Raw genomic sequence first — 17,028 nt, 5'->3', positions numbered from 1 at the left:
TTTTCTTTTGAGATACTTAGATTTGTGGCTACTCTTTGTGCTACTTTTTATGCGATTTTATGAAACATATCCTCGGCAGAAGGAATGCTAACATTTTCTCCATCCTCTGTCACCTTAGCTTATGCTTGGATGGTCACTCTATTTTGGGTCATGGTGTAATGCCCAAGCATATCCAAATAGGATACCTAACCCTCTCATTGGCACCTTCACAATGCTAACATATCCTCGGCAGAAGGAATGCTAACATTTTCTCCATCCTCCGTCACCTTAGCTTATGCTTGGATGGTCACTCTATTTTGGGTCATGGTGTAATGCCCAAGCATATCCAAATAGGATACCTAACCTCTCATTGGCACCTTCACAATGCTTTCCACATTAGTCTTTTAAAACCTTGTTGAGGACCCACACCTCCACACCCTATTTATGACAATCCACCTTCACTTGTACACCAAGAAGAATAACTAATTCTTGCACAAATAGTTGATCATGAGACCACCACCATGTGCATTAGCATGGTTTACAACCGATATCTTCTGACTTCTACAAAACACCCTAGAGAAGATGCCAAATGGATGCTTGAATTTTTTTTCCGAAACTTTCCAAATCGTCTCCACACTTTTTATCACTTACAGTCTAGTTGATTCTTTATTGAGCAATTGTGGAGAGTTTCTATCCTTGGTGGGAGGGATGTTACGATATTGGGCACCTTTCTGTTATACGAGGCTAGAATTACAATTAGGATAATTGGAGTGTAATGGTTAATTACTGTGTTTTCTTCATTTTTCACTAAATGTGAGCTGATGCAGTGTAGATTGGAACTCTAGAAATTGAGGAGAAGTCGCCAGCAATAAGACCAATAATTCTTAGCTATTTACTTTATCATAAGTGTTGTAGTTATTTTTCCCAATAAGCCCATTTGGCTATGTTGTATAAAGTTAGTGGGAACCACCCTATGAAGGCTCATACAATAAGTGATAGATACCACCCATGAAGTCAAGTGTAAAGAGGGGCCTTTAATTTTTCGCACTAGCTTAGTTTAATAAAGAAATTAAATACCCAACTCCAGAAGAGGTGCCGTGGAGTTTGGGAGCTACCACTTATGGCCATTCTTGTGTGAGATGTTGTCAAATTTTCCCTTTCCCTTCTCTTAACGTATGTCTTGGGCTATGGAGCTTCTTTGTATCAACTTCTTGTGTAAGAGTTGTCTCCTCCTCTTCTTTGTGTACTATTTTATGTATGTGTGTGTGTGTGTGTGCATGTCAACATTTCCATCTCTTTCTCTTTGTGGAAGCATCAACCCCTTTTCTCTTTTCTTTCTCTATCATGGCAAGGTCAATTGTTCTATTTCATGGCCAAGGGTGGAGGCCACCCTTGATGCCTCCACCCTTGATTACAATAGGAGGTGATGGGATAAGCACTATGAAAACACACCAAATAGAGGTTTGAGATCATTACAATGAAGGAATCCATTTTTTATGTGTAGATAGTAGATTAGAAATCATTTATCCCAATGATTTCAAAGAGGAGTACTTGTCCCCTTGACATGGAGGAGAATTTTGCATTTGTATTTATGCATATAAGCTTTGCATACATGGTGAAAGATGTGTTGCAACTCTTGTTGTGGAGCTTGCACACCTACTTTTGGATCGTGCTCTCCAACTTTCACTCCATGACTTGCCATCAGTCCCTTGTTTTTTAATATTCATAAACATTGATGGGAAAGTGATTGGATGCCTCAAAAGCAATCATGCTAAGTACGTATGTGCCGATCACCTTAACTTGAAAGATTCTTTATATTTCTCCCTTCATAATCATATTTGCTCATGCTAGGTCCTTAATATTTATCCTCTCACCAATCATATGTGATTGTAGGGGAAGTGATTGGGTGCCTCATAATCAATCAATATAACTACATACATGTATGCCACCTTATCTTCAAAGGTACTTAATATTGCTCTTATCATAAAACTATATAATTATAAAACTTGCTTAGCTTAAGCATCTCGAAGTCTCTACCCAAGGTTTATCACGTTCAGGTTATCAACTTAGGGAAATCATTCAAAAAAGCAGCTCTTGATTTTAAACAAGTGACAATTTGTTGATGCCATGATGGCGTTGGTCTAGTGTACACTTTTTCAAATGAGCTATGATGTATCCTAAGGAAAAGCAAGGATTGTAGGTTTTATGGACTTGTTGGCATATTTGCTTTAATACAATAAGTAGGATAGAGGCAATCCTTGATCCCTTTACTCTTCATCTTTTTGCATGGCTTTCCATATACCACCTCAATCACGTGATCATTCTTCTCTTCCTTGACCATTGTCTATACCATTGACATGCTCATTCCCCTATTTTTCTCTCCTCCCTTGTCCTCTCCCCCTCCTTAGTGTGTGTTGCATGTGTTCATTATGCATATCAAGATGGCCGTTTTGATCAAACGATCTTTAGTTGATTCCTTGGGTCGCTGAAGCCTCTGACACATGGTTTCTCTCATTTTAAAGTGCAAGTTTTGAGATGGCCAGATAATTTTTGTTATTAACGATCAAAGTGATCTCATGAGGACACGAATCACTCAACTATTGCCCTTTTCGACTTCCTTCAAATTTTAAGATGTAAAAGAACATAGCATAATCTAAGATTATGGCAGAGACCATTGTTTGCGAGATAAATGGGAGCTTGGCACCTGGCTATAGTTCAATTCGGCACGCCATAGCAAGTTGTGTGTTGTAGTGCTTTCATGGCGAGCTTAGTTCGTGACCGTGATCCACGTCGATTGTCAGAATGCATCTTTGGCACACAGTTCCACCTCCATCTTTTGCGCTTTCTCCGGTTCAGCTCGCCGATCTGCAGCCCCTTGTAGCTCTGCATCTTGGCAGGTCCGTTGATTTGATAATTGGGTTCTGCTGAGATGGATCTGTCGCTTGTCTGAAGCTCTGGATGTTCCTGATTTGTTATATCTCGGGGAGTTAAGTGACGTTTTTGTTTGCAGATCCAATAACGGGAGCTTTCCACACTTCCATGTCGGTGGTTCCAGTGTTTTCACAAATCTTCTTTGTTCACATCGGTCACTGGAGCTTGTGAGATTCGAGGATTTCCGTGTGAGTGCTCGCCTTCTGGGAATCTTCTGTTAAATAGACACCATGTTGACCAAGTTTGAGACAAAAAGCAACAGAGTGAAGGGTTTGAGTTTTCACACTCGCCGACCTTGGATCTTGGCCAGTCTTCACAGTGGTGTAATCCAGCTATGGGATTACCGTATGGGAACTTTGATTGACAGGTTTGACGAACATGAAGGGCCTGTTAGAGGGGTACATTTTCACAAGTCACAGCCCCTTTTTGTTTCTGGAGGTAAATTTTTCAATTGATTCTTTAGTTAATGATTTTTATAAAGAGAGCAGTCAATCATGCCTTTAAGCTATGATACCTGTACGAGTGTGCATAATGTGTGCTGGGATCCATATCCTTATGGGAAATTTTGTTTGCTTGACTGGTTATTAACTACTGACAATGTTGTCTTTTGAGATGTAAGATGCTGCTCTCTTATTTTGCAACAGTCGAACCAAACTAGGTTCAAAGATGCTGCTGTTCAATCTGGAAAGACATAGGTCTCACTTAACTTCTTACACGATCTCTCTTGTATATGTAGGGGATGATTACAAAATCAAAGTCTGGAACTACAAGATGCGGAGGTGCTTATTTACACTACTTGGCCATCTGGATTACATCCGCACTGTCCAGTTTCATCAAGAGTATCCATGGATCGTCAGTGCGAGCGATGATCAGACCATTCGGATCTGGAATTGGCAATCTCGCACCTGCATATCTGTTCTTACTGGTCACAATCATTATGTCATGTGTGCTTCATTCCATGTGAAGGAAGATTATGTAGTTTCTGCATCTCTCGATCAGACTGTCAGAGTTTGGGACATAAGTGCTTTGAGAAAGAAAACTGTAGCCCCAGCAGAAGATATTTTGAGATTGTCTCAGATGAACACTGACCTCTTTGGTGGAGGAGATGCTGTCGTCAAGTATGTGTTGGAAGGTCATGATCGAGGTGTGAATTGGGCTGCCTTTCATCCTACTTTACCGCTTATTGTGTCGGGTGCAGATGATCGCCAGGTGAAAATGTGGAGGATGAATGGTAAGTTTGAAAGTCTACTCTTTGGTATAAAAACAATTTGACATGTAAGTCTCTCAAGTTTTTTATGCCATCTGTACTGGGTGGTTTTGTCATATATATCACCTATGAGCTGTTTTAAGGTGGCCCCTTTTGTATTTGATGGCGGAATATGTGCTTATAACAGATTTGAAGGATTACATAGTGCATGTCCTTGTACCTTCTTCTTCGTATTCGACCACCTAGTTGGTGCCTCACTAAATGTGGCATCGTTAAGCTTTGTGTATCATGGTCTCAAAATTGAGATGGGCTCAATTCCTTGGCTAGAGAGGAGTTTCAAATTTCATGCTATGTTAGGGCATTGGTGCATGTATTGACTAACAATCTTCAAGACTGGACATTGGAGAGCATGAGTTGGCAAACAGCCTTGATTAGGGTACCTTTGTGGCCCATTTTACCTCAAAAACTGGTATTAGAATAACAATGTCTGTCAATGAAATCCAAGCTTTGATTTATTCACCTGATTTCTTGTATAAGATCTTGGAGTCTAGTGAAGTTTTAGGAGCAATCATGAGAAAGAAAAGCTGATGCAAACTTTGTAGTTGTCCACTAGCTCTTTGTGTATTACAATATGAACATTAAATCAAACTTTGTGGTCCATTTTTCATTTTCAAGTGTTCTCTCATGCTGATATGGTAGAGCGGCCTCTAAGCAAGACTAGCAAGTTTGAGGGAGTGTAGGATATCGTGGTTTTACTTATTTAGGGACAAAATTTTTATGCCAAATCTCTTTCGCAAAATTAAAATTTTGGTAAATTGCATGTATTATCACTCCTTAATATTTTCCTTCAAAAGGATACGTTCTTGTCATGGAGAACCAAAGGGAGGAGAGGCTTTACCTTGACCTTTCAAGGACTTCTAAAGACTTCTTTAAGGTTGCCGTTGTAGTCTCAATGGCACATATTGCACATTCCCTTGGTACTTAGGCCTATAGCAGCACTGGTGGATGTTGTGCGTGAGAGGTATGGAAGGAGTATGCTCCGTGAATGTTTGATATGTCAAAATGCCAAGTATGACTTCATAAGACAGACATGGATGAGATTCTCGCTCGTATGACCAGTGCTAGACTATGGTTTTTCTTGTCAGATTTGAGACATGCATCGTAGACAATTTTTGTTCAAGATTGATGCAGTATGGATGTGAGTAGGGATGTCATAGCTGTTGTCCAGGCTATGCATGACAAAGGTGATAATCTTATTCTTCCTGCTTGGACAAGCAGTGAAGTTGAGGTTGCATATTGTCAAGTTTTGAACTTTTTTGCCTCCTCTAGGTAGGTTCGTAGTATTCATTTCGGGTATTTAGCCGACTTCAGGATTTAAGAATTTGTTCCTTTAGAAGTTGTTGTGTGGAGTCTGATTTCTAGGATTAAGTATTTTAGATGTCTCATCCTTGTTAGTTTAGTTGAGTACTTGTTTCAAGTTTTAGTCAAGTAAAGTTCTTTAACTTATTTTGCTTATGGCTTCTCTAAAAGCATTTTCAAGTGAATAATGTTTGTTTCATCTAGTTTTGTTTAGTAACAAACTGTTTTCTCGTGTCCCTTGCTTTTGTATTTTTGTGAGTGTTTTATCCCCCTCTTATAATTCGTAAGTTCAGAATATTTTGACCTTATGAAGGTATAACGGTGCATTAAAGACAATGTCTTCACCTTCTATGAGGCACTGGAGTGGATCAAAGAGTGTGGGCATTCCTTGGCCCTCCTTTGAGAAGGCTTATGAAAGAGTGGACTGGGACTGCTCGGCGGATTATTGGAGTTTCAGCTTTATAAATGTTTGGCAATAGTTTGGCGACAATTGGGGGTTTTGTTGGAGAACCTTTCCAGTTGTCACGATCTGTGACAAGATTCTCCTCTAGCACCATACCTAATTCCATTCTTTGTTGAGACTATGTTTGTCTTACGTAGGATCGAGGACTTGGTTTGCTGCTTCCGGAGGGAGAGGGTGCTTGTGTGCTTGATCAAGAGTATGCGGATGATATTATGCTTTTTGCCGGTCTTGGATTCTTTGCGCTAGGCTCTGGACAGATTTTCTGTGGCTACTGGTGCTCTTATCAAATGGAGCAAGTCACATTGGATTGTCATTGGAGTGCAAGAGGGGCGCCATTCGGGGTGACATGGTTTTTTTTGGCTTGCACTGGGCCAGACTTGTCCATATTTGGGCTTTTAGATTGGGATTGATGTTTTTTCTCAGTAACATTTTTTGCTGGTTTTGCAGTCTATTGGTTGTAAGCTGTATCATTGGGCATCATCACATTTGTCACTGGCTTGTCATGCGTGGTGGTCAACGAGGTTTTTTCAGGGTACATCTTGGTTCACAGATTTATGTCGGATTGTGCATTTAGAGAGTTTGTCTAGACCATGTCGTCTCATGAGGAATTTCCTTTTTATATCCTTGCATTAAGCCGATCCCAAGCACATTGAAGCTCTGCAAGCTTTTGCAACTCCTTGGAAGAAAGAGACTTGTCGGTAGGAGCCTTTGAATCCCGTAGTGCGCCATGAAGATAAGTTTGTAGGCCTCAGTAAGCACCTTCTAGTCTTGGTAGTCGATGGCATCCAACTTTTGATCCTATGGCAACACCGAATCTTCCTCTCATGTAGCTCTTGCAACTCCTCTATATGAGTAGCCCTTTGCATATGCTCCAAAGCATCATTCACTGTATCTATGTAGGATTCTTTTTCTGTGTCCACATCATGAGAACTCTCCACAACATTCTTCTTCTTCGGTGCCATTGTCAAGGCACTTCAAGATCGCAAAGCAGTCCTCTGTAGGCAGGTACAAATGGGGCGTCAAGGCTGCAAGCAACCTCTCCTCGAAAGAAATCTCAAAATTCCTCACCTGCTTATATTCACAATCAGGCCCTTCTGTTGCACAAAAGTCTCCAACTGGCTGGCTGAAAATGTGCAATGGTCTGGGCACGAACTATCGCACTTGAGTCACCTTCTGGTCTTCAAAATGCAGCCTGAATCTCATCCAACTCTCGCTGAAAATCAGCAACACTCCTCGGTCATCTACCGGCTGAAAATGTAGGTATACAAGGGTTCTTCGCAAGAAAATCGTAGCATACCGATCAACCCCTCCTTATGCAAAAAAGCTGGTCCAAGGGATGTCTCCATGGAAAAAATGCAGCCACAAGTCGGCCTCTTACTGGTTGAAAAACAGAGTCTCCAATAGCTCTCCCCTGCTCCCGATCTACTAGGTAGCATTAGACCTAGGCTTTGAATCTCAAGGTCACCATGAAACACGTTTCTGCAGGTCCAGAAAGGTGAAATGTTTCGAGTCTTGAAACATTTCATTGATCAAGTGAAACACATGGTGTTCCGCTAACAAGTTACTTGACTTTCAGATTTTAGGGCCTTTCAAAATCCCTACATGTGCGTTTCGGTCCTGCGTTTCATTTTGCTTTATCATTATACTGAAACGAAACACCACATTGTGAGGGTGAAACATTTTGGCCTCAAAACGTTTTGCGGTGATGTCAGCTTTGATACCATGTCAAAGTGTAGTGTAGTGGAGAGAGAGAGAGAGAGAGAGAGAGAGAGAGAGAGAGAGAGAGAGAGAGAGAGAGAGAGAGAGAGAGAGAGAGAGAGAGAGAGAGAGAGAGAGAGAAATGAAAGGTTATATTAACGTCTTCAAAAGGCCATAGTGACCTATGAGACGAGAAAGTTACAAGGTGGTGGGTTTGATACAAAGTCAGAGTAACAAAATAACCTAATCAATAGTACAAAACAAAGATATATATTATGGGATTCTAGGTTGGTCGATGTGAGCTAAGCCGAAAACTAAGCAAAAATGGGCGGCTAGTTGGGATAGCTGAATCATAGAAGATCTAGCATCGGTCGTTGGCGAATCTCATCAATTTCCTCCATGGTTAGTAGTCTGACCGGGCGTCGTGCATGCGTGGCCAGCGTGTTCTGAATCTTTTGACGTAGCCTCCGTCGATGCTGTGTAGTCTTGCGCAGTCGTGGGCGCCTGGATTTCCCAGTTCAATCGCTCGGTCAATCAGTGTGCCTCTGGTGTGAGACTTGGGGGAGCTCTGCTGTGGGAGTGGCTCTCACGGCTGTCGCGTGTCTGCTCTGAAGAAGTCTGTAATCCGTCTTTGAGACTGGTTAGCCTCGCCATTCATCAGGCTCTCTCTGTGTCTGCGCAGCTCGAGCAAGAACAAACCCAGGCATCTTTGATCTTCGTATCCCATTACTCTTGAGAGTGGTCCAAAACCCTCTCTGAACAAGCAATGGAAGCGGCCTCGTATCTCGTAGTAGACGGGGCAGCGGCATGTATAATGCAGCTCTATCTTAGGTTCCATGTCACACAAGGGGCATGTCCTGGCCTCTGCGGGTACTCCGCTGTATCTCTCGGTTTCAATCCGCAGCTAGTGAGATGATGTGTGTAACTGGCCAATAGCACACCGTATCCTATGAGATAGGTGGGTATCCATGTATCTGGGTCTCATCACGAGACCATCTTCCGTAAGCTGGAGAAGGTGGTCTCTGTAGAAAGCCATCTTCGTGCCCAGTTCTTGTGCTGGTTGTATCCATGTCCTCCTGGTGTCTAGCTGGGTCAGGTCTTGGCGGATGAGCTTGGTGATCTCCGACTGTGTAAGAATGAGAGATGGTGCATCCAATGAGTATTGGAATGGTGGCAGTCTGTCTATGCTGAACCCATGCGCCTGAAACCATGATGTCATCTCCCCATACCAGCATGTTGTATCTCCTTGTATGGCTAACTGTCGAGAGGACTCAAGTGCTATGCGAGCATATTTGTCTCTGGGAAGTTCCCATGTGCGGTTTATGAAGGAGACTGATCTGGTGAACGCCTCTACCACTAGTGGGGGGGCCGCCAGCTCTGCTCGGATAATGGCCCGTGGTACTGATGCCTAGGCTCTAATGAGCCGCGAGATCATAGAGACGAGAGGTTTCTCCATGTTCCCCCATCCGTCTGTGCGACCTGGCCTCCCGTGGTGATCCAATGAAGGTCCCCATATCTTAGCCCCATAGAGCAATGCTGAGGCCACCAAGGTGTCAAAGAGCCAGAGCTTCGTCCCGGGTTCCTGAAACTGAACCTGCGAACACATCCTCTCCAATCTACCCAATGCCGCGTGGGCTCTAGTCAGTCTAGTCTCTGCTACTCTTCTGAGTGAGAATGTGGGTCCAGTAAAAACCACTCCAAGGTAAGTGTAAGCGTCTGTGTACTCCACAGTCTCCTTGTCGTATGTGAATGTAGGTGCTGATCTCCTGATCCACTGTGGGGTTTATTTAACACCATAACCTTGGTTTTACCAAGGTTGACAGACAAACCACTTTCGTGGGCAAACGTATGCAAAGCATCCAATTGGCGTTGCATTCCCTTTGGGGATTCGGAGATCAACACAATATCGTCCGCATATAACAAAAGTGGAATCCATGTCCCTGCCAACTGTGCACCTTTATCCCCGTCCCTGTCAATGTAGTCAGAAACCTCATCCACATACATACCGAAAAGAGTAGGAGAGAGCGGGCAACCTTGCTTCACCCCAATAGTGGAGTGAACCGGTTGAGAGTCCATCCGGGGTGCGTACATGCCCTACTACTGATCTGTATAATGCCATGATCCCCCAAATGAGCTCTGTGGGTACTCCCATTTCCTGTAATCTGCGCATCAATCTAGCTCTGGGTACTGTGTCAAAAGCTTTGCGGAAGTCCACAAAGCTACAGTAGATTCGTCTCCCATGAGATCTGCCTTCCTCGATGATGGCCCTGAGTGTCAAGATGTGGTCAAGAGTAGAGAAGCCTCTCCTGAACCTTGCCTGCCCAGTTGCCCGCAGTCCTTCCCTCTCTGCCCATCTACTCAGCTGTTGCTCAAGAATGGATGCATACAATCTTGCAAGTGTGTGCCCAATCATAATAGTGCGATAGTTCCCAGGCTCCATGGGGTCTCCTGATTTGAAGATAGGTACGATCGTAGAGAGAGAGAGAGAGAGAGAGAGAGAGAGAGAGAGAGAGAGAGAGAGAGAGAGAGAGAGAGAGAGAGATGCTATATTAACGTCTTCAAAAGGCCAAAATGACCTATGAGCCAAAAAGTTACAACGCGGTGAATTTGATACAATGTCTGAGTAGTTGGAACTGTGTGGGATACGAGTAGGGAGGGGTCAAAGTAGTGAATGATGGCTAATACAACACAATGTGTGTGTGTGTGGGGATATAATGGGTAAGAGCTGATACAAAGGTTGGTACAAGATGAGCAGGGTGTACAATCCTCAAAAGATCTAAATCATAGGAGATCCATCATCGATCGCGCTGGCGGATCTCATCAATCTCCTCCATGGTCAGTAGTCTGATCGGACGTCGTGTATGTCGGGCCAAAGTGACCCGAATCCTCTTATGCAGCCTTCGTTGATGCTGTGTAGTACTCCGCAGTCGTGGGTGTCTGGATCTCCCTAGCTTGGTCGCTCGGTCGATCAGTGTGCCTCTGGTGGTTTTCTCACTACCAGCTTGTTATCTATTATGCCTATACCATGGTGTGAGTCCCAGAAAACACTTCCAAAGGCCCCCCACTGGCCCACTCGGTTGCTAGAGTGATATTTCCTTTCTTATTGCGTAAGTGACTCATACAAGATATGTGCACCTTTGTTCTTGTCCTCATTCGTATTGAAGTATTTCCAATTACATACGAAACTTGAGACTAGTCAACTTATCGGCAAAGAATAACGAGCAAAAAATGTATCAATGTTCTTTCTGTTGTTTCAAACGGTTCCAAGAAGGTTCAGGTGTCTCTACACCTGAAGGTTCAAGTACACCAGAAAAAGCAACACAATTTTGTTTATTGCGAGGCTTCATTCTGGGTGAGTTTGCCCTGCATCTGGGAAGTTGATTTTTGCTCGTGTGTTGTGGTGTGTGGGTGTATTGGGGCACCCACCCTTGGGGACGTCGTTGTATTTTCCTGATTTTATGCATGCTGCAGATGATGGTTATATTGTCTTGTGGATGTATACCATGAGACCATAGCTTGCAATACATCCTAAGTTGACATGCCAAGGCTGGAAGTGTGGTTGTCAGGCTAACTTTGTGCCGCCGGCATGCAAGTGTGAAAAAATCAGTATGTGCTGGGAAATCTCATTAGGCATTTGAGATATGATTGCTATATATCATCTCTTTTTGTAATGCTAAAGGAAAAATGAGATTGTCTTTTGTGGTCTTGATATTGCTTTGTTTCATGTTTGTTTCAGATACTAAAGCCTGGGAAGTGGATACGCTGCGCGGTCACGTGAATAATGTGTCATGTGTTATATTTCATGCTCGGCAAGATATTATTGTGTCAAACTCTGAGGACAAAAGCATTCGAGTCTGGGACATGTCTAAACGGACTGGTGTTCAAACTTTCCGCAGAGAGCATGATCGGTTTTGGATACTTGCTGCTCATCCTGATATGAATCTGTTGGCTGCTGGACATGACAGTGGAATGATTGTGTTCAAGCTTGAAAGGGAGAGACCAGCATATACAGTGTATGCAGGGATGTTGTACTATGTCAAAGAGCGACATCTCCGTAGCTATGACCTGGGTTCATCAAGAGAGACCTCTTTGATTTCTATAAGAAGGCCAGGAGCAACAGGCATGAATCAGGGTCCTAGATCAGTGAGTTACAATCCGGCTGAGAATGCTGTTCTTATAAGCTCTGATGTGGATGGTGGTTCTTATGAATTGTACACAGTACCAAAGGATCCTACTGGTAGGGATACACAAGAGCCCAAGAGAGGCGTGGGTAGCTCAGCTGTTTTTATAGCTCGAAATCGGTTTGCTGTTATTGACAGGGGAGCGAGTCAGATAATTTTGAAGAATCTGAAAAATGAAACGACCAAAAAATGCCCCTTACCTGTTGCCACAATTGATGCTCTCTTCTATGCTGGCACAGGTAATCTCTTGTGTCGGTCAGAAGATCGGGTTATATTGTTTGATGTGCAGCAAAGAACAATACTTGGTGAGATCCAGACACCCTATGTGAAATATGTAGTGTGGTCTATGGACATGGAGAATGTAGCTTTACTCAGTAAACATGCCATCATAATTGCCACAAAGAAGCTTGAACACAAGTGCACCTTGCATGAAACCATTCGTGTAAAAAGTGGAGCCTGGGATGAATCCAACGTGGGTGTCTTCATTTATGCGACCTTGAATCACATCAAATACTGTCTGCCAAATGGAGACAGCGGCATCATAAAAACTTTGGATGTTCCATTGTATCTGGTGAAGGTCTCTGGAAGTAGTCTTTGTTGTCTAGATCGCGATGGCAAAATCCGCACAATGCAGATTGATTCAACTGAGTATATGTTTAAGCTTGCTCTTATCAAGAAAAAGTTTGATGAAGTCATTCGAATGATCAAAAGTTCTCAGTTGTGTGGACAAGCTATCATTGCATATCTTCAGCAAAAAGGATATCCAGATATCGCTCTACATTTTGTAAAGGACGAGAGAACCCGTTTTAACCTCGCAATTGAGTCAGGGAACATAGCAATTGCTGTCGCTTCTGCGAAAGAGATCAATGAGAAAGATCACTGGTACAGATTAGGTGTGGAGGCTTTGAGACAAGGAAACCATGAAATTGTGGAGTACAGCTATCAGAAAACCAAGAATTTTGAGAGGCTTTCTTTTCTTTACCTTATCACTGGCAATTTGGAGAAATTGAAAAAAATGCTGAGAATTGCAGAAATGAGGAATGATATCATGGGTAGGTATCATAATAGTCTTTATTTGGGAGACATTGAGGAACGGATAAAAATATTGGAGGAGTCTGGCCATTTAGCTCTTGCATATGCTACTGCAGCTATTCATGGGTTTGACGACGTGGCAAATCGTCTTTCTGTGGAGCTTGGTGACAATGTTCCAGTTTTTCCTGAGAACTCCGAACTACTACTACCACCTGCCCCTGTAGTACATGATGGGAACTGGCCGCTGCTTTTAGTCACTAAAGGGCTCTTTGAGGGCGCATTTGGTGATCATGGAACGGCAGTGGAAGAGGAAGATGTAGATGCACAAGCTTGGGGCGAGGAGGTTGAAATTTCAGATGTCATTGAAGGCCCCAGGGCTGATGTTCGTGGCAATGATGATAATGAGGAGGCAAGGGGTGATGATGAAGAGGAAGGAGGGTGGGAAATGGAGGATTTGGAGCTCCCAGCTGATGTGGGTGCAAGTGAAAGTCTAGCACCCGCCACTACTGCTACATTTGTGGTTCCATTGCAGGGTGTTCCTGTCAGTCAAGTCTGGACGCAAAGGACGTCTTTAGCAGGAGAGCATGTGGCTGCTGGAGCTTTTGACACGGCTATGCGCTTATTGAACAGGCAGTTGGGCATTCAGAACTTTTCTCCTCTTAAACCTCTGTTTGAGGATCTTCACATGGCAAGCCATGCTTACCTGCCCGCTTTTACCTCGGTGCCTGTGGTTCCTTTGGCTTTAGAAAAAGGATGGTCAGAGTCATCAGGATTAAATATGCGCAATTCTCCAGCCTTGTTGTATAAGCTTACCTTGCTAGAAGAAAAGCTGAAACTTGCCTATCGGGTCACGACTGAGGGTAAATTCACAGAGGCCTTGAAGCTCTTCCTAGGCATACTGCATATGATTCCTCTTCTAGTGGTCAATTCCAGGAAAGAAGTAGACGAAGTAAAGGAATTGGTGGGCATTTGCAAAGAGTACGTACTGGCCCTTCGTATAGAGTTGAAGAGGAAAGATATGAAAGAGGATTTGGTTCGACAACAGGAGCTTGCTGCTTACTTTACCCACTGCAACATTCAGAGTGTCCATGTAAAGCTCAGTCTGCAATCAGCTATGGCCCTTGCATACAAGGGTAAAAACTTCAACACTGCAAGTACTTTCTGCAGGCGGCTTTTGGAGCTAAATCCCAATCCCCAGACTGCTGCAAAGGCACGCCAAGTATTGGCCGCGTGCGAGAAGAATCCTCGCGATGAGAACCAGCTCAACTACGACCCAAGAAACCCATTCACTGTTTGCGGGGCTACCTTCACACCTATCTATAAAGGAAGCAAGGACGTTACTTGTTCATATTGTGCTGCAAAATATGTGCCTGAAATTGCCGGTCGCATTTGCTCTGTTTGCGACTTGGCTGTGGTTGGCGCAGATGCTTCAGGCTTATTGTGCTCAGCCACACAAATACGATGATGATCATGTGGGAGGAGGGTCAGTTTTGTGTTTATGTGGATGCAAGCATGCTGTGCAGGGCCTTTGGTCAAGTTTTGAAGAAACTAGTTTGAAGTTCCTAATTCTTTGTAATGCACAAACATTTGATTATTTGCTTTAGTTGAGAGAGAGAGAGAGAGAGAGAGGTTTGGGTCGAGGCAATGGTCGTAACCTTGAGTATCTCGGGCTGTTTTCTTTTTGAACTTGAGGGCCCAAGGTCTTGTGCCACTCTTTTCCAGGCTTGTCTACAATTTGTTTTCCTTACTTTTTTCTCATTAGGTTCCGTAAGTATAACCAAATTTCATAGGTTAAGATTTGTTAATCATGCAGCATTGTCACCAAATTTTTTAGATGATGTAACGGAATTGTGGAGCTATTGCAGTACTGAAACAGCATGCTGAGTTTGAAAAACATGATTCTGAAGGTACCAAAAATTGCGACCCTTAGTGCTCAAAGAGAACCACAGGTTTTCATAAGCACTATGATCGCAGAAATACTGTAGCTTCCTTTTGTGTGGTTGCACAGTGAGCTGCGTGACTTTGTTTTGTGGCTGGGCTTAGATATATTACTTTTTTTGATGGCATGCTCACACACGCTTCTTCCAAGGGAGAGACTTTTGAGTAAGTTGATAAGCTTGTGAGCATGGATAATTAAGAAAGTAGGGAGGAGGGGTCCAAATATGAGGGGAGGGAGAAAATCGACCCGAGGGTGAGGTGAGCAGGGATAGGGGGTGATTTCATTGTAGCATGATGGATGCCAACCACAGTGTCAACAGAATATTTCAATCGGGCGGAGATACTTGATGTGACTGTGGCATTGAAGCATCTCACACAAGGTACAAGAGTTCTATAGACAAAGGTAAGAGAGGCTTTTTGGAGGAGATCAATGCTAATATATTAAAGGCATAGATGGTATTTTATCCCCATTCATCTTTACCTACAATCCTCAGTGCACACATACAATGCAAGATGTGTGCTCTCTTGTTACTCTTCTGCATATGCCTTGTCTACTACAATTGCACACATTGAATAGAGAAGCATGCAAACAATGCCAAGAGAGAACAATGCACCCATGCTCTGTGCTACACACACACACATGCACACACACACACACACACACACTCGGAGATGAGTTGCCTTGGATGCATAGTGAAGCAAGGAATCTTAATCATGCATAGAATACACGAGCAACGCAAGACATTGAAGTGGTTAGTGAAGACTAAGAAGAGAACTCTCGATAGCCAAGATCTTTCACACTCAAAAAAATGTTGAAAAGGGTGTTCATATTTCATAAAAATTTTCCATACCTAGGGTGTCTAGTTACATTAACGAGGTGCACAAGAACCAGAGAGGACCTCATTAATGGTTGTAATCACCTAGACTTTACAATCTTGCAATGCTCCATACAAACTGTTAGTGCAATTTTTTACATAACAGAATGTGATGTTAGGGAAATGTTACATACTAGTCAGTAGTACATAGTAACTTTGTAAACCACTTTTTCCACTTGGGTCTTTGGCATTCAAGAGTGCGTATGTAGCAATGTAAGACTGCATGGATCTTTTGTTATCCTTGAATGGAAAATTTCTATGGTATTGCTCCATTTGAGTGCTTTATTATGTGGTTTTGTAGAATTGAGATGACGGAGTAAGTCAAGTGGGGAAAACGCTTTCTACAACCAGTTATGAAAAGCCCTCAAAGACAATGCTTGCCGCCACTTGAAAGCGTTTGGGTAGACTTGAATTACCATGCAAGGAGCTTGGAGCTCATTACGTAGTTGAGCTTATTCAGAAAATAAAAGGTTCTAACGAAAATCATATGCTAGGGCCTTGGTGTATAAAGTCAAAGGGAAAAGACCCAATGGGGAGAAAGTGCCTTTTGTATACACGCATGAGGATCTTATATGTGCCTTGCTCAAGAATTAAAGAGATGACAATAGTAGGGTGTACATAGATGAGACAAATTGGGCTACTACTCTTGAGGGCATGGCTTCAAAAGAGAAGCTTCTGCAAGAAGTTATCAGTTGAGAGGTTTTGGTGGCTATAACCTCAATTATTGTCATCAATTAGTGATGGAGATGTCCTTAGTGTTGGGGTTTGTAGTTTCTTGGCGCTAAGGTTCACAAGGTTGTGAATAGCTTATTTGTTGAGTTGTAAATTTGGCGAATGACGTTGGCATGTTGCCTTGCAAGGTCATTGCATAGGTGGAACAAAATTAGTGTCTAAATCAATGTCCAATGGTAGGACATCTATATGCATGCACAAAGATGCATCGCAAACCATATGCAGTGCAAGGCAAAAGCGTCGATGGATACTTATGAAATTACACATGTATATCAATACTTTAAACAAGGGTTTTACAACATGCCACCCTTTCAATAAGGGTTTTTTCAATGATCTAGGTTTAAGCAAGTTGGTAGGAAAATCTTCTTATTTGCCTTGTAGTATCCATACAAATGGGTAATTCTTGGGTATCCACTTTGATGTTGTGTTCCTTTGAGGGTGTGATAGGCCTTTCAAGCAACTCTAGTAACGATACACTTGTATAGGATTTGGTTGCTTCCACTTGGATGAACTTGACTTAGGTTTTTGTTTAGGTTTATGCTTGCTCTTTGCTTTATTTGTCTTGTATTGCATGTTGTAACCATGACGTGCAAATATCTATAAACTTTGTAGAATTCTTGTGCATCTTCAAGA

The 17,028-nt window shown here is 42.8% G+C and overlaps 1 protein-coding gene across 1 annotated transcript; it reads left to right on the top strand.

Annotated features, from left to right (window-relative positions):
- Positions 1-2,361: 2,361 nt before the first annotated feature.
- Positions 2,362-14,608, top strand: LOC147465786 (coatomer subunit alpha-1-like). The gene is made up of 4 exons (XM_086521837.1): positions 2,362-2,876; positions 2,990-3,348; positions 3,647-4,141; positions 11,374-14,608. Exons 2-4 carry the CDS (start codon positions 3,141-3,143, stop codon positions 14,313-14,315), a joined length of 3,645 nt encoding a protein of 1,214 aa, XP_086377963.1. The 5' UTR covers positions 2,362-2,876; positions 2,990-3,140; the 3' UTR covers positions 14,316-14,608.
- The last annotated feature ends 2,420 nt before the right edge of the window (positions 14,609-17,028 follow it).

The sequence above is a fragment of the Adiantum capillus-veneris genome, chromosome 1, assembly GCF_014529385.1.
Source record: "Adiantum capillus-veneris isolate H3 chromosome 1, ASM1452938v2, whole genome shotgun sequence".
NCBI lineage: Eukaryota > Viridiplantae > Streptophyta > Polypodiopsida > Polypodiales > Pteridaceae > Adiantum > Adiantum capillus-veneris.
This window is presented reverse-complemented; position numbering and strand designations above follow the sequence as displayed.

Excerpts from the sequence above, each read along its gene's own strand:
- LOC147465786 (XM_086521837.1), top strand. The coding sequence starts at position 3,141 with ATGTTGACCAAGTTTGAGACAAAAAGCAACAGAGTGAAGGGTTTGAGT. Across the intron at positions 3,349-3,646 it reads GCCCCTTTTTGTTTCTGGAG|GGGATGATTACAAAATCAAA; the intron begins GTAAATTTTTCA and ends TTGTATATGTAG. Across the intron at positions 4,142-11,373 it reads GAAAATGTGGAGGATGAATG|ATACTAAAGCCTGGGAAGTG; the intron begins GTAAGTTTGAAA and ends TGTTTGTTTCAG.